An 18,274-nucleotide genomic window follows, 5' to 3' on the forward strand; every position below is an offset into this window, starting at 1 on the left:
TGAGTATATTATGCTAATGATACATTTGTACATCAGGCTGTTTTTCAAAAGTATGCTTTCTTTACCATTCTCACCCCTTCACCATCTATCTGCATCGAGGTGGCATGAATTTAATTATATCATTAAGAATGTTTGTCATATACAACTGGGGAAGAGTGAAAAATATGATGTAATGAAGACTATTCTAAGTTATTCCAGTTCATTACTGTTTCATACTCTGGCTGCAGTGAAATAGGTATTAAATTGCATTATATGTGGTATTAAAAAGGTCTTAGGAAATGTTAAATTTAACTTGGTGAACTCTGCAGGAATGGATGTAAAGTGTAAATGTTGAAAACATGGTATCATGACAGCACAAGCATTTGAACACCGGTGTAAAGCAGGGCATAAAATGATGGTGGATCAAACTCATGTAAAATGTAAAGCCGTAAATAGAGCTGGATGATGCAACTGAAGTGCAAGCCGAGCCAACGACCTGCTCCCATTTCCCCACAGTCTAACATCATCATTCACCTCCTAATTGATAATTCTGCAGACTCCTGTGTTTCAGAAAACAAGAGAATAATTAATTGCAAATACACTTCTGGATTTCACCATCGCTTCCTCAGAGAAACACTTGTGTTTAAAACTGATCTAATCTTATACACGATAAAAGTGGCTATCAATAATAATTCATTCTAACTTTGCCTTTGTCGTTTCATCACCTAAACGCTTGTTGATTGTGTTGCTATGGAGATCAGTTGTTTAAAATCCCAGATACCATTCTGCAATCGTGTATTTTAAATGTATCTTCTAATGTGTCTTTATGCTAGAAATGCCTTCATATCATTAACTTCTCCAAACCCCGTCTTTAGCATCCCCATGCTATGGTTTGTGGGTAATTCACTCAGGGAAAGTCTGCAGAAGGGGCTGCACGGTGGTGTAGTGGGTAGCAACGCGAGAGGGTCCCGGGTTCGATTCCTGGGTCGGGTTCCTTCTGTGTGGAGTTTGCATGTTCTCCCTGTGTAAGCATGGGTTCTCTCCCACAGTCCAAAGACATGCAGGATGGACCTGTCTGTCTCTACATGTCTCCCTGTGATAGACTGGTTACCTGTCTGTCTCTACATGTCTCCCTGTGATAGACTGGTTACCTGTCTGTCTCTACATGTCAGCCCTGTGATAGACTGGTTACCTGTCTGTCTCTTCATGTCTCCCTGTGATAGACTGGTTACCTGTCTGTCTCTACATGTCTCCGTGTGATAGACTGGTTACCTGTCTGTCTCTACATGTCAGCCCTGTGATAGACTGGTTACCTGTCTGTCTCTACATGTCTCCATGTGATAGACTGGTTACCTGTCTGTCTCTACATGTCTCCCTGTGATAGACTAGTTACCTGTCTGTCTCTACATGTCAGCCCTGTGCTAGACTGGTTACCTGTCTGTCTCTACATGTCTCCCTGTGATAGACTGGTTACCTGTCTGTCTCTACATGTCAGCCCTGTGATAGACTGGTTACCTGTCTGTCTCTACATGTCTCCCTGTGATAGACTGGTTACCTGTCTGTCTCTACCTTGTGATAGACTGGTTCCCTGTCCAGGTGAACCCTGCCTTCCCCCAATGACAGCTAGGATCGGCTCCAGTCCCCCCGCGACCCTGAATACAGGATAAGCGGGAGATGATGGATGGAGAATCTGCAGAAGTGCAGGCTCACAGAAAGTGGGCATAAAGGGCTCACAATGTCTGCCTTAGACCGAGTCCTCAAGCATTTGATGGTTTGACAGTGGGACGGCCTAAACCGTCATGGACTGTGGTCAGTGTTAGTTTGGCCCGATAACCTAAAGATACGTGGAAAAGTCAATCTCACTTCGTAGTGTGGGCCTCAGGGATAATGTGATCAAGATGTGAAAAAAACACGGAGATCTCTTATTTTTGTTTTTTTTTGTTTTGCATTTTCACAAATAAAGTGAAGGTTTCATTACAGTTTTTCTCAATTGCTAAAACACTAAACCCTATTGTCTGAACCAAACGCTCCGTTGCCTGAACCCACTGATTGAATCAGTCACTCTTTTGGCAAAACCATAAGCACTTTTCACCTGTTTAGACACAACTTGCCAACACATTTTCATTGTGATGCAAGTCAAACACAAGTAAAGCACAGGTGTCACTGGTTGAACACAACAACTCAAAATTGATCACACTTGTGGCTAACGATGTGAGGGAGCATATATTCAGAGAGCACTGGTTTGTGAGGCACTACAATGGATAGAAATCTGAGAGGACGAGTTCGTGTGAGAGGTGGTCAAGGTGGTCGAGGTGGTCGAGGTGGTCGAGGAGGTGGAGGTGGTCAGCGAAGACAAAGAACAATAATTTCTGATGAAATCGGAGCTACTGTGATTGACCATGTTGTTGTCCATGGTATGAGCATGAGGGAGGCCGGACAAAGGGTACAACCAAACATCAGTAGATTCACTGTGTCCACCATAATCCGAAGATTTAGAGAAGAGAACAGGTGATTACCTTTTTTGACATCATAGTATGTAAATGTTGATAGCAATTACTGTATGACTATACTATATACTGTACCACAGTATACTGTAAGTAAATATGTGTTTCAGTACATCACTGTGCCAATGTACTGTAGTATTGTAATGGAGGGTTAGTCTAACTGTTTGTAGGCCTAGTATTCCACGTATATTTTTGTACTTTATGTTTACGTAGGCTTTACTGTATACAAGTGCTAAATGCACAAGATTTCTGTTTGTTTTTGTACGTGTAAATGCACAGGATTTCTGTTTTTGGTACTTTTATTTTTTACTATGTACAAGTGCTAAATAAACAGTTTTTTTTGTTTTGCAACATGCATTTAGGCTACAGTGAACAATGAACATTTATTTCTACCGCTTCATGTCCTGAGCATTGTGTTTTCTATTTTTCTATGTAGTGTTTAGTGACTGCTCTGTAGTGTTTTTAATTTTGATTGACTCGGGGCACGATTTGACAACATAGTTCAGTTTTGAGCACCGATTGAACTGTTTTGAGTTGAAAGTTTGGTTTTGCAAGAAGAGTTTGAGGTTTTGTGAATGTAGCTTGAAAATTGGGTTTTGTGTTCACAGTTTAGAGAAAAGGAGAGCAGCTTTCAAGAAATGTCTTAGCAATCGAGAAAAACTGTAATTTAAAAGTGGGTTTCAGACAGCGATAATGTTTTACTTAAAATGTCAATCAGCTTTCACAACAGAAAGTGGTGCAAAGAAACGCTCAGCAATATAATTAAGTTTCCATTAAGTTTGCCCTTAACTGTCGAATGGGACAGCAGGCCACTCAAGGTAAGATAAAACGCCACTTTAATGCCCGCTGAGGCAGCTACTATGATGATCCTTAATAATTCATATTGCGATTATTGTTGGACTTATTGTTTGTCTGTACATTTCAGCAGTTATATCAAGCCTGTACTTGAATATAATACCTGTGCGGACATCTTCAAGTCTCTTTTGTTTTTTTAAATATTGTAGTAGATTTTAGATATTCAACTTAAAAAAAAAGAGAAAACACAACAGTGTTACTGGTTGAGAACACAGACTTGACCTGTCAAACTGAAATAACAAGTAACAACATGTGTAAAGTTTATTTATGCTGGTAACCACGTTGGTGTTTTTATCCCAAACCAACAGGTCATTAACATGTTACACGGGTGCAGAAACAAAGGAGAGGGGTCGCTATTAAATCTACAACAGACAGATTCATGTTCCCCAGAGAATGAACCCAAATGTCTTCTCATCAAGCGCCCCCACCAGGTTGATATTTGAGGTTTTTGGGTGAAATGTCGTGACAACTATCGGGTGCTTTGAAATTTGGTTCATCATTCATGTTCCCCTCAGGATGAACCATCAAACTCACTTAGCCTTTCATCTAGCGCCATCACCAGGTCAAAACTTTAACACTCTGGTTTGTGGCTAGCTGCTGGACAAATTGCAGCCTCAGCTCTACTTTGTGTATTTTGCTAATTAGCGAACGTTAGCATGCTAACAAGCTAAATTACAGTTTTTCTCTAAACTGTGAACACAAAACCCAATTTTCAAGCTACATTCACAAAACCTCAGACTCTTCTTGCAAAACCAAACTTTCAACTCAAAACAGTTTAATATGTGCTCAAAACTGATCTATGTTGTCAAATCGTGCCCCGAGTCAATCAAAATTAAAAACACTACAGAGCAGTCACTAAACACTACGTAGAAAAATAGAAAACACAATGCTCAGGACATGAAGCGGTAGAAATAAATGTTCATTGTTCACTGTAGCCTAAATGCATGTTGCAAAACAAAAAACCTGTTTATTTAGCACTTGTATACAGTAAGCCTACGTAAACATAAAGTACAAAAATATACGTGGAATACTAGGCCTACAAACAGTTAGACTAACCCTCCATTACAATACTACAGTACATTTGCACAGTGATGTACTGAAACATAAACAGGTGAAAAGTGCTTATGGTTTTGCCAAAAGAGTGACTGATTCAATCAGTAGGTTCAGGCAACGGAGCATTTGGTTCAGACAATAGGGTTTAGTGTTTTAGCAATTGAGAAAAACTGTAAGATGCTGAACCCAGTCGGGTGCAAACATGGCTGGAGACTCTTTGTATTCTGAAAAGTTGTCCTTCCATCCTGACTTCCTTTTTCAGTTTTTCTCCTCTACAACTCCCTCAGTCTTACATTCCTCACATCACATCTTTTTCTTGTCTTTTCGCTTCCATGAAAATTAAGAAAAACTTCAGACATCCTGCTTTTGCAACAGAGACTAGAAAACTACCAAACAGCGTGTCCCAGTTAGTCACGAATACAGAACAAAAGCAGCTGTAGTTCTGGGAGGTTGTACCGAGCCAGATCTGTTCCGAGAATCTGTAGGAAGATAGGCTAACTTAAAACGCAGACAACATTGTTTTTTTCTGATTGTCTGTTGCTTTTTATCGAGTTGTTTTATTTTCACATATCTAAACAATCTGGTCCTCCAGGACGGTCGATAAAACAAACGAGGCAGAACATTTTCTGCTTCTTGTTAATGTTCTGAACATTTGACTCTGCATCTAATTATCTAAAACTAATGACAAACAGTGTCGTCCCTTGCTGTTAAACACGATAGCATCCCTTGTGAGTTTGGGATTTGGAAGGAAACACTTCGCTGATTTTAATTCCCTATCGTATTTGTTAGAAGATTTGAGTTGTTCACACGTTTCTTAAACTGCAAACCTCCCTCAACATACCACAGATCGGACTTGTATTGAGCTATCAAGGCTGAGGAAAATCAGCCAGAACTTTCTCTGTCTTGCACATAAAAATGCTGACTCACATCTTCTTCCCATGACCTCTCAAACATTCCTTAAACGTCCCAGTCAGAGAGGTCCCAGGTCAGTTTCCCCACAGCCAAATCTATCCTGTGGGCAGTGAAAGCATCGTCAGGTCAAGGCCTTCCCACCCGTCAGTATACTCAAACAGCCAGCAGAGGGCAGCCCCTGCCTCTGTGTCGGTGGTGATGGCTGAAGCCACAGACTTCAGCAGTGTGATGTTGAGGACAAATGGCCAAAAGGAAATTCAGTAACACTCAGTGATAAGGTTCAACAGGCTTTAGTACTACATTATGACTCCAGACAGGATGGTCCATGAATTCCTGCTGTTCATCATTAAGAAATGAGACGTTTATGTGTTTGATTGATGCCTCATGATCAGAGAAATGCCAAGATTTTACTGCTTCCAGCCCCTTACATGTGGTGATCAGCTGTTTTCTATTCTTTATATTGTATCTGAACAAAACGATCAAATGATCCATTAATCAAGAAAATACTTGGAAGATTATTTGATAATGAAAATAACATTTGCAGAACCAGAGTCCAGCCAATGTGGTGGCATGATATAAATGAATGTATTGAATGTTTTTGTAACTGAGTAACAGGAATTCATGCCACATGTACAATGCATGGATTCAATCTTCATGAGTCATGCGTCAGTGAAGCATTCTTTATCAAACACCTGCCTTCTTCAGACTAAATCAAAGCACACGTATCTCAAATAACAACACACTGACCTCACAAGTTCACAACATCTCATATCATCTGCAAACCACTCTCACTGACAAACTATTACATTTCACCATGCACTCATGAAGGGAATAAGGGTGTGTGTCCTTGTAGCGTCTTTTTCTGATCTGCTCCACTAACAGGCTTTTCTTATTTATGATGGTCTGTCGGACATATAAAGCTCAGGACAGACAGAAAACAAAGCTCCATTTTCCATAGCGCTCATAAGAAAGAGGCTGCTCATCAGGACGACCTGGAAAAAGACGCTGGTGCTCGGAAAAAGACGCTATGTGGACACACGCGTTAGAGTTGGTCGACCTGTAATCCCCTGGGTCCCCGAATGCCACACAGCTTTGTGGGAACATTTCAGCAGCCCTATCAGATTCATTGTACTAAACATTCAGAAGCTGATTAAAGTACCACTTAGCAAAAACCAGTATCAGGTAGCTGCGTAGATTGGAGGGTTCTTCCTCTTAAGGCAAGAGAGCCACTCAGGGATGTATTTAGTCCCTCAGGGTTTAATGTTCACAATGTTTTTTTGTTGTTTTTTTTACATATTTTTGCTCTTAATCACACACATTTGACACTATATGAAATAATAATACGTTTCTCCTCCATTTTCCAATAAAACATCCATGTAGACCTTGATGAAAGTAAGGTTAAATGGAGAACACAACTCCTTCTTTTTACAAAACGTTGCATATTTGAAGTTAATTCACGTTCCCAGTAAAGTCACTTCTCTGGTCACAGGACGAAGCAAAGCGTCCATCTTTAGATCTTCCTCTCTCCTCTTTGGTATTTGTCATGAGGGTACCACAGATTTCCTCAAACAAAAATCCTCTTCAGTGCAGGCGCACAAGCTTAATCCAACAAAGACACATCCACGAGTTAGATTTAGTGTGACAGTCAGGACCACTGAGACTCCTCATGCCAGATCCCATCTGTTAACGACCTATTTTAGATCCAACGTGTGTCCTATAGAAAGGTGATCTCAGTCTCCTGGTTCTGGTAGGCCTCCTCCTGCATCTCAGTGTACAGCTGGTCCATCCTCTGGAAGGCCAGGTAGCCCTTCTTACCTGCAGACGGACAGAAACAGAACAGAAAGTATGTTTTAACATGGAATAAAATACAAATGAATGAACTACTCAAAGGGAAATGATTAATGTCCGTACCAAACGAGAGGACGGTTTCTCTGGCAGCGCTGCACAGATCTTCATCTGTCGATCTCCACAAATCTGCTATGTGGTCCACGCTCTCTATCGCCTGACAAACACACACACACACACACACACACACATACACACACACACACACACACACACACACACACACACACACGTGTGAAAATGCAGCAGACAGAGCTGAAAACAATGTTTCTGTAGGTGTTTGTGTTCTTCTCACCCTGAGGCATTTAAGAGCCAGACAGGATCCTTGTTGGATCTGAACATCAGAGCTTCTCAAACTCTCTGTGTAGTAAACTAGCGCCTGGAAGAGAAGGTTTACACACAGAGAGGGGGAGAGAGAGAGAGAGTCAAATCAGTAGAGGGAAGCTGTTATCTGCTTAGAAATAATAACTACTGCCATGCTAGCTGCTGTGTGCTTATTCAGTGGAGCGGCTCCCTGGCCAACAGATCAGACTGGTTGTACTGGGCAGCTTCCAGGTGTGCAACTCTGTGAACTATCCCTGATTGAATCAAACATGGTGGCAAACACAAACTAAAAGATTTTAGGAAGCTGCAGGGTGCAAAACTAACTTTTAAAAGTTGTGAGACGGGTAAGCAGGCATCAGCTCTTCATTGCTGAGAAATATGTTTTTTTATTTGGATCGCACTGAAAGGATGTCACATACCGAAGCAAACGTCCTGTTCCACAAATTTCCAGTATGGAAACATGTACCGTTAAACCCATCTTTTTTAATATGTTAAAAAGTATTAGTTGCCAATTTTTCCAAATGGTTGCAAATGGCACAAATTACTGTCGAGCCCTGAAACTACAATTATGTCCATTTTCTCCCTTAGAAACTGTTAGGTTCACATTTTGTGGTTTGAAGTGAAATGTCTCTTCAAATCATTCATGTTCCCCTGAGGATTCATTGTAACACATTTGGTGATCACTTTAAATTGGCCATCATTCATTTGTTTTTTGTATTTGTATTTGTGTGTAGCGCAAATGTTGGCATGGTAACACACTAAATTCAGATGGTGAATATTGTAAATATCATACCTGCTAAACATCAGCATGTCAACAACGTGATTGTGAGTATATGACGTTAGCGTTTAGGTTTAGCTGAGAGCCTCACAGAGCAGCCGGCCTGTGGACTCGGGTCTCGTTACCACGGAGACAGTACCTTACTCCTGAAGGCCTTGCAGCCTGCAGCTCTGCAGAGACAGTTGGCAGCAGCTTTGCACACTTTGTGGTTGGAGTCGACCTGCAGGGCGGCCACAGTCTGCAGCGTGCACCTCAGTGGGAGGAGCTCCGCGATGCTCCGCCCCCTCAGCCGATTTAAAGCCCGCCTCCTTTTGGGGCTCCTCAGGGCCGACAGGATGTACTCTGAAAGACAGTTAGTGACAATAATGAATGAACACTGAGTCTGATATATATATATATATATATATATATATATATATATATATATATTTATATAAATATATATATATAAATCACATGATCGTCATCACTTTTTATTTTATTAAGAGCACCTTCATCTTCTCTGAAGGTTCAAAGTAGTTTTGTTGACTAAACCTAACTATGGGGTTTTGTAGCGTGTTTGGTTTGTTTTATCATGAACTAACTGTAATTGAGAGTGTGGCAGTGTTTCCCCTGTTGTAGGCATGGTGGTGTACCATTTCAATAGAATCCCCTGTCAGGATAAGCAAGAATAAATAACCAAATATTATGGATGCACTGATACTAAAATTAAAATGTTGTCAAAGTTATCGTAAGAACTGTAATGGTATTATAAAATACTCAACATCGGTAGCCTACTCTGTATCAGCAAGTACTGAAATGCAAGTATTTGTACTTGTACTTGGTGTATATCGGTACCAAATATCCATTCGGATATCAGTCATCATTTGCAGGAGCCTCTAAGGGGTTTCCCGTATTTTTATCAATAAATAATGATGATTAAAAAATTGAAACAATGAATAAGCCATCTTCTCCTTGTGTTCAATGTGTTTTATGTCTTGAATACAGAAAGCAAACAAAAACTTGAACGCAAATAAACTTCGACTGCCTGCTGCTCTGTGTAGTTGAGTTGTATTGGAACTTCATTTTGTTGGAGACAGAGCTGGTGTAAGAGTATATATCCAATGGGAACCCTCTGAAGCTTGCATGCAATGCATCCTGGTACATGAAGTCAGGGCCGGTTCGTGTTGCAGCACTGAGGAATGAAAAATGGATTCCTTCTGGCTCTCTTTGTCTTATTTGGGTCGCAGAGTCCACCTGCCTGAGTGTTTAAAGTGAGTTGAAACCAATGCTTGATTCGTCCCAGATGGAATGAAGCACAGAAACAGTGATGTTTTATCACTTTTATGTGTTGTGTTGTGCAAAAGAAATGAGAGAGGAGGGGAGGAACTGTTTTTGTTTTTCTTGATGATAAATCACACGGTTGTTGAAACTCAATTCATCCTTTTAAGACGACCGACCGACCGACCACACACACACACACACACACACACACACACACATACACACCCAGTTTGTTTGGTGTGACCCTTTTGGCAGTAATGTTGACAGATGGTCCAGATGCCTTTTAGCAAGCGGGAATTTCTGGAACGTTCTCAGAACCTTAAGCTCTAAAACTAAAACTGCATACCAGCATTCCTTGAACACACACACACACGTCGATACACAAACTTTGGAGACACCTGTCATGCTTCAGGCACGCAGACACACCTCATCACGTTGCTATGCAGTGAACACGATCACTACGACCGTGAACCATTCTCCACTTTATCGTTGACACAGACTGTTGACTAAAGCACTTTTTTGTGTTTTAAATAAAAATGCAACTCATCAAATAAAACCAAATGCAACCCCCACACAGACGGGCCGGCCTGCAGGCTCAACTCTGAGTCTAGAGTTTTCCATTAATTGGTCCATAAAAATCACCAAAACACAGAAAACAAAGTGTTTGACACTGAAACATGGTGGTGCATTTACTATCCATATTGTATTTTCTCTCTGCCTTTGTTTGTAGTGTGAAATCTGTTCATTGCTATGTAAATCTCTGAGGTTCCCATGTGGACTCCATATTTTCCAAGTTGTCCTACCAGTGGAGGCTTAGAGGACCCACACAGACCAGTTTGTGTGTATGTGTGTGTGTGTGTGTGTGTGTGTGTGTGTGTGTGTGTGTGTGTGTGTGTGTGTGTGTGTGTGGGTGTGGGTGGGTGTGTGGGTGTGTGTGTGTGTGTGTGGGGGGGGGGGTTAATCAGGTAAACATAGAAGCCACATGAACGTGGTGTTCTTCATCTGGAAGCTGGAAAGCTGAAGAATAACTTGAGATGCAGCTCGGCAGTGTGTGTAGTTGTTCTACTCATAATCAGAAATAAAAAATAATGAATGAATGAATTTGTGACAAAAAATAGTGAAAGTGCAAAAGGACTTGGAGCATGAACACATGTCAGAGCAGGTCAACTGGCGTAAATGAATTATGGTCCCATTCTGTTTAGTGTCACAGTCATCCCAGTGAGGCAGCAGGCTCAATGGCTGGACCCTGACCCACCTAAATGGAACAGGGCCCCAATTACTATAATTAATTACACTGTTGTTTATCCTGCAATGACATGTCAAACTAGCTGCTATGAAGGGCCTATTTTCTCTCATTGTGTAATCTACCATTTATTTACCATGATGATCAAATCAACCACTTGAAGAAACCAAAACCTTAAGGATCATCATCGACGTAGTCAGGATGTGATTTATGTGATTTTCTGTGATTGGATGGCGAACACTTCTGTTCTGGAAAAACTGTTCACAAACCCTGTTATTGTCTATATACAGGACTGTCTCAGAAAATTAGAATATTGTGATAAAGTTCTTTACTTTCTGTAATGCAATTAAAAAAACAAAAATGTCATACATTCTGGATTCATTACACATCAACTGAACTATTTCAAGCCTTTTATTATTTGAATATTGCTGATTTTGGCTTACAGCTTAAGAAAACTCAAAAATCCTATCTCAAAAAATTAGAATACTTCCTCAGACCAAGTAAAAAAATAATTTTATAACAGCAAAACTAAATCAAATATTTGAAAATGTCCATTGATGCACTCAGTACTTGGTTGGGAATCCTTTTGCACGGATTACTGCATCAATCCGGCGTGGCATGGAGGCAATCAGCCTGTGGCATTGCTGAGGTGTTATTGATGCCCAGGATGCTTCGATAGCGGCCTTCAGCTCATTTGCATTTGTAGGTCTGGTGTCTTTCATCTTCTTCTTAACTATACCCCACAAATTCTCGATGGGGTTCAGGTCAGGGGAATTAGCAGGCCAATCAAGGACAGTGATGCCATGGTCAGTGCACCAGTTACTGGTGGTTTTGGCACTGTGGGCAGGTGCCAGATCATGCTGGAAAATGAAATCCTCATCTCCATAGAGCTTTTCAGCAGATGGAAGCATGTAGTGCTCTAAAATCTCTTGGTACACAGTTGCATTTACTCTGGACTTGATGAAACACAGTGGACCAACACCAGCAGCTGACATGGCTCCCCAAACCATTGCTGACTGTGGGAACTTCACACTGGATTTCAAGCAACTTGGATTTTGCTCCTCTCCAGCCTTTCTCCAGACTCTGGCGCCTTGACTTCCAAATGAAATGCAAAACTTGCTTTCGTCTGAAAAGAGGACTTTGGACCACTCTGCAACTGTCCAGTGCTTCTTTTCCATAGCCCAAGTCAGACGCTTCTTCCGTTGTCTTGAGTTCAGAAGTGGCTTGACCATGGGAATACGGCTATTGTAGCCCATTTCCCGGACACGTCTGTGAACTGTGGCTTTTGATACCTGGACTCCAGCTTCAGCCCACTGTCTTTGAAGCTCCCCCAAATTCTGGAAGCGGCTCTTCTTCACAATTTTGTTAAGGCTGCGGTCATCTCTCTTGGTTGTGCAGCGTTTCCGGCCACATTTTTCCCTTCCAACAGACTTTTTGTGGATATGCTTTGAAACTGCACTCTGTGAACAGCCTGCTCTTTGAGAAATTTCTTTTTGTGTCTTACCCTCCTGATGGAGGGTATCAATGATGGTCCTCTGGACAGCAGTCAGATCAGCAGTCTTCCCCATACTTGTGATTTAGTTTACTGAACCAAGCTGAGTGTTTTTAAGGCTCAGGAAACCCTCGCAGGTGTTTCGAGTTAATTAGATGATTCAGGTGATTAGTTGAATAGCCTACTTGTATACTTTTTCATGATATTCTAATATTTTGAGATAGGATTTTTGAGTTTTCTTAAGCTGTAAGCCAAATTCAGCAATATTAAAATAATAAAAGGCTTGAAATAGTTCAGTTGATGTGTAATGAATCCAGAATGTATGACATTTTTGTTTTTTTAATTGCATTACAGAAAGTAAAGAACTTTATCACAATATTCTAATTTTCTGAGACAGTCCTGTATCTATGAGACCGTCCGTCCTCTGAATGTCCTCGCTGTGATTATCCTGGAGGTCACAACGGCACAGCAAGTTTTAAAAACTGGTTACTATGGAGACTAGGGTTGCAACGGTATAGATTGTCTTGGTATAATAACCATCTCAGACAATATCACCATGATTATTATTATTATTATTATTATTCAGTACCAGTTACAATGACCCTTAAATGAATAAAAACAGATGCTTCATTTTGTTGTGTAAAACATCTCTGTTCATCTCCCATTTGAACAAAACTCATGAGGAGGGGAGAAAGGAGCAGGATCTTTAAAAAAAAGTAATCCCTCTTGAGAAATCAATCAATCAAACTGTACTTCCTTTGAAACCACAGATGGGAAATAAAAACAGTGCAAGACCTTTTTGATCCTATTTTTCTGAGTTCAGATTATCGTAGCAGTTTGTATTTCTTGATTTCTTTTCAGGCCAGGTTATGATGAAGAGACTTTCCTGTTAGTGGTGCTGCTGCTTCGCTCTCCTTCCTCGTTGTCATTGACTCCCAGCGTCTTCCTCACGCCAAAACTGTGTCAGCCAGGTGCTTAGAGAAGCTTCTCTTGAATCGGGTCCACAAAGCAGGAGGTGTGCAGCAGGAAGTCTTCTGTCATTTCTTGCGTCATCTGTCTGGTGAGCATGTGGTCTTCAGCTTGCTCAGTGAGGATATCGCTGATGTGCTATAGGCCTTTTTACACAGACTCCGCCGTAATCACGGAAAGGAGAGTCAAAAAAATGCTGCGATCGCACCGTTTATAAAGAACTTTGCTTTGCGGGGGACCCCTTCGAAAATCGCCATGCTTTCACTTGCCAAAACTTAGCAAGTGAAAGCATAAATACATGCTGCAAATGTTACACCTCATGACCACAGGCAAAGTGACTTCTTCAAAAGGCATTTTTTCTACAACCAAAAGTAAACATGTTATCCCTGATAATGCTTCATGGTCAACAATTTACATTACATTTACATTTAGCGACTTACAATAAGAACATTTGTCAAAAGAAGGAAACAAAGAAACCACGACGTATCATTGCTGATAAAGTAAGAGCTAAAAATAGAACAAGTGTTAGATCCACACGTCAGGGCATGAGGTTTGACCAGTGTTTGAAGGTAGATGGGTGCCGTTCCATTGATGGCCCTGAAGGCCAGTGCCATCGTCTTGAATTGGATGCGTGCTGCAACAGGGAGCCAGTGGAGGTCACGGAGGAGGGGGGTCACATGGGAGAATTTGGGTAGATTGAAGATAAGGCGTGCTGCAGCGTTCTGGATACGCTGCAATGGTTTAATCGCAGAGGCCGGGAGTCCGGCCAGGAGAGACTCTGTGTCATACTTGTATTGGTGAGGAATGTAGAGGTACATTATGTGTATTGGACATTTTTGGTACAGGACGTTTGGTTCGGTATGGGACATCCTTTCACATGGAACAGAAATTCTGTAGTTTTACCCGGAAAGTTTCGCAGCGGACGAGTTGTCAGCTGGAGAATTTTAGTTGGTTAATGAAGCTCAATGGACCACAAAACTGTATGCAACCTTTTCTGAAGTGGGGTTCATCAAGACTTCACACATGGTGTCATCACCCGAATGTCGATTAGTGGAACGAAACCAACGGACTGGAGAGCGAGTCTTCACAGCGCTGCGTATATGACTCCACACGTGATCGGAGGCAGAGTTACAGCATTTGATCAAAGTGTTCGAGCTGTTGAATGTTGATCATTTTGTAAATACATTCTTTGTTTTCCCTATTGAACCACATGCTAAACCATGACTTTTGTGTTACACCCCGAGTATTTCCCCACATGTAAGTTCAGATATCGGGCTGACACTTACGAAGGCTTAATCCATTTTCAAACTTTGTTTTTGTTGAACACTTTCAGCAGCACTCATTCAGTTTGCTGTTTTTCCATAGTTTTAAAGTGATACCTTCTTTGGAGAGGCTGTAGATGTGCTCTCCAAGCTCCTGGATGCTCCAGCGTTTCAGATACACGGACAGCTGGAAGAGGGTCACTCTGTCTGGGCTGCAGGGCGGCCGAGGGCTGGGTAACATCTGACAGGTGGTCTGGACCTGCTGCAGGAGCTGAGAAAACACTGCAGAGAGGGGAATCTGAGTCAGATTGCTTTATGATTGCTTGAAGTGGTTTTTGCTATCATGGAATAAATGGACTATAGAAAGGCCTTCCCTGTCATGTAAGAACAATTCAAATTTCCCTATTGAAAGAATTTAATTCCTGAAGATCTCTCTGTTTTTCTGGTTGATGGTAAGTTTGTTGTTTTCAGTTCACAACTTCTTCTTCTACTCTGTGTGTAAATTACAGCTTCACATAGCCTACAGCGCCACCTTCATCAACGCTGCCGGCAATATAATTGCTGCAAACCAGGTGATAGAAACACACCTTATTTTCTTTTGGTGCACCATTTCAATGGTTTGCTTAAAATTAGTTTGGAAATTGAATGGCGAACCAGCTTCAATGTTCCTGAGATAATTTAACGATGCCTTCAGGACTTTGGATTTCTGTTTTGTTGTCTCTGCAGATGGAAGACTCGACTTGGCAAATAAGTAAAACTCTACTGAAAATACAGTCAAGTATATGGATCAACCTGCTGTGTTCCCCTGCTTTCCTTTTGACAACATGTGATTTGAACAATGCAAACGTTTAGAAATGTAAACACAGGACTGCTGGATGCTGAAACGCTGACGCTGCACTGAATTGCTTGTTTGAATGCATAAGAAAGTGAAGTACAAGAAATAGTTGAAAAATATAACATATGACAACATATTACATCTATGTCCACATTGAACACTAAACTAGATTTTGAAACCTGCTTTTATAGATCATTCGAGATAAATGACTTTCTTGCATGATGTGTGTTAAAGCACGATTTTCCTTGAGACTCTTAAAATCATCCTGAAGCGTTCAACGTGTCAAGGTGGAGTTAAGTAGTGGCGTACCTTTCTCTGATTGGCCGGGCTGCTTGGCCTTCACCCTGTGGGTGTAACGTCTCTTCAATGTCCTGCAGAAACTGTCGGACAGACAGCAGAACGGAGAGCTGCTGTCGTCCACACACTCGTCCCAGAACAGCAGCAGGTCACGCGTCCTCTGGGCCTCAGGGAGGACTGAAGGGGGGACGGAGGAGGTTAGGTCGGGCCTGGAGAACGCTGTTTCTGACTGGTCATGATCTGATAATGATACGCTCCTGCTGCTGTTGGTATTCATGTATTCAAGTTCATATTGTGTTGATTTACCGTCTTATTGGTAGTTCATGAAATAGTCACGAAATGCAATCTATTGGTCTCATGAACAGGAACACAAAATGCCCATTTTCTCGTGTCTCTCAGCACTAACACTACGATGGCGTATTAAGGGCCAATGTAGGAACAAAATATATATAAATAGCGGAGCCGAGAGAGGTGGGCAATATTCAGAGAAAAACAGTTGCTGCCGTTAGCATCTTAGCCCAACCGCCTGATCAATAAACACTCATAAGATGACAATTTGGCCCATATAAATAAAACCAACCATAACCATCAACAGCCATCACCCTAAGGACATTGTGATGTATTAATTAGAAAAATAAATGCGTACCTTCATGGGAAGTTAGCTAGCATAAAGGCCGGTTGTTAGCATAGTAATATAGGAGCAAATCTGCCACATTATAAACAAGGTTTTCTCTCAGAATAGTGCCCCCCTCTCTCGGCTCCGTTTTTCTTCCTACAGTGGCCCTAATACGCCGTCGTACTATAACAAAGTCAGTGTAAAGTTAATTACGATCCTTTTTCATGGTGGACACATGAATTAAATACATCCATGTTATTATGCCCAACACATCAGAGCACAGTGTTGTTGTGCAGTGGTGACAGTTTCCCTAAACCTAACGTTGAGCGACATGGGACAATTTAAAATTTGCGTCCATGATTCAGTAGATTTAAAAGTGATTATTTCAGGAACTTCCTTGAGACTGTGTTCAATGTAATATCATGTAAAAATGTGTGAAGTCCACCAGCAGCCTGATCAACATGTATTATACAACCTTCTATAAGCTTGTTTAACCATCAATGATTTAGTTGTTTTACCCAGTGAGCTGTTGTAACTGATTTCATGCTCTATGATGTATTAATTATTGAGGACTTTATCTGTACAGGCAGATAAACACTAACTGTCTCCGGCTGAGAGGCTGCTGCCGTTCATCTCCAGCAGCAGACAGCTGATTCTGTCCAGGACCTCGGCTTGGAGAGACATTTCCTCCAGCAGCTCCCTCCTGGACGGCCCAAACTCTGCTGTCCTGACCATCTGAGGAAACATTACGTGGATTTGTTGTTAGACATCCAGCTTTAATATTCTGTTATTTTATTTTCTGTTGGCTTTGCTGAAGGTTATCGCCACGTTTTAATCAGGTTACAGGTGCAGCCACCGATCAGCTGATATTGATTCTGCTCTCTCCAATTCTGATCAGAAGAGTCGTTCATATGACTCCAATTGAAACATTTTCATTATTCGTGTGTTTACTTTCAAGCCTGCTCCCTAACTCGCTCTGAGAGCGACACTATGGCGAGCTCTTTGGCGCCTAGCTTGAGTGCCACGGAGCTCGCCGTAGTGCTCCCAGAGCCACAGAGCAAAAACCTGCCTGTTAACTGTTGACATCCCTAGTTTGTAGTCACATGATTCTCTGCCACCAACTGATGTGTCGTTACCTGCAGCAGGATGCAGCATTCGTCCAGGTGAGTCTCCAGAGCTTGGTCCAGACCCCAGTTCCCAGAGGTCAGTGGAGTGATGACCAGCTCTTCCTCAGAAGTTGATTGGCTGCTCCTCATTGTGCGCTGCTGTAGGCCACTGGTGCTGATGGATGAAGGGAAAGATATTAGAAATCAATGTTTGTTCATTATTCTCTTCTGTCTGTTTATCTTCTCACCCATTGTCTTTAAGACTCAGGCTCCCGAAACAGGAAGCGTCATCATCCACGTTGAAGTCATGTGACAGGAAGTCAAAGCTGCCCAGGACTTCCTCCACAGCGAGCGTCTCCTCTGATGAAGAGCTCCTCAGCAGGGAGAGGTCGTTCTGTGGGTCAACACGAGGTAGAAAGGTAAACATCTCTTCCAGGTGAGTACATGTGTGTATTAGTACACACAGGTACCTTCAGTATGGTTGCCAGGTGCAGTATCTGCTGGTTCAGGCCTCTCAGCTCCTTCTCAGAGCAGATCTGCTTCTCTAACACCTTCTCCAGCTCTGTGATCAGGGCTCCCAGTCTGACGGCCTGGGCCCGGCGCTGGGCAGCGCTCACCCCCGGCTTCCCCGGGGTCGAAGCAGCAACCGGGGGGGAGGAAGGTGGGAGGGCTGGGGGCTGAGCCGGGGTTGTGGGGGAGGCAGGGGCAGAATAGGACGTATGACAATCAGAGGAATCCTGGAACAAACGTGGGGAGTTTAATAATATATATATATATATATATATATATATATATATATATATATATATATATATATATATATATATATATATCACAATATCAATATCTTATTGTTATTGGCCATAGAGAGACTAAGTCCCGCCCCATCAGTGAAGGTCATCATAATGCTGTTTTAACTATTAAAATTCACCATTAAAAAC

The 18,274-nt window shown here is 41.8% G+C and overlaps 1 protein-coding gene across 2 annotated transcripts in view; it reads right to left on the bottom strand.

Moving 5' to 3' along the window:
- Positions 1–5,870: 5,870 nt before the first annotated feature.
- The window catches only part of ripor3 (RIPOR family member 3), a 66,403-nt gene continuing 53,999 nt past the window's right edge, over positions 5,871–18,274 (bottom strand). For both annotated transcript variants that reach the window (XM_084025515.1, XM_084025516.1), the window contains 10 exons: positions 17,804–18,070; positions 17,582–17,727; positions 17,364–17,508; positions 16,830–16,962; positions 15,624–15,788; positions 14,597–14,761; positions 8,390–8,592; positions 7,444–7,527; positions 7,215–7,305; positions 5,871–7,118 (listed from right to left, as the gene is read on the bottom strand). In XM_084025515.1, the coding sequence (XP_083881641.1) occupies positions 7,018–7,118; positions 7,215–7,305; positions 7,444–7,527; positions 8,390–8,592; positions 14,597–14,761; positions 15,624–15,788; positions 16,830–16,962; positions 17,364–17,508; positions 17,582–17,727; positions 17,804–18,070 (1,500 nt within the window). In that variant the 3' untranslated portion in view covers positions 5,871–7,017. The remainder of the gene's footprint in view (positions 7,119–7,214; positions 7,306–7,443; positions 7,528–8,389; positions 8,593–14,596; positions 14,762–15,623; positions 15,789–16,829; positions 16,963–17,363; positions 17,509–17,581; positions 17,728–17,803; positions 18,071–18,274) is intronic.

Source organism: Eutrigla gurnardus, assembly GCF_963514095.1.
Source record: "Eutrigla gurnardus genome assembly, chromosome: 2".
Classification (NCBI taxonomy): Eukaryota; Metazoa; Chordata; class Actinopteri; order Perciformes; family Triglidae; genus Eutrigla; species Eutrigla gurnardus.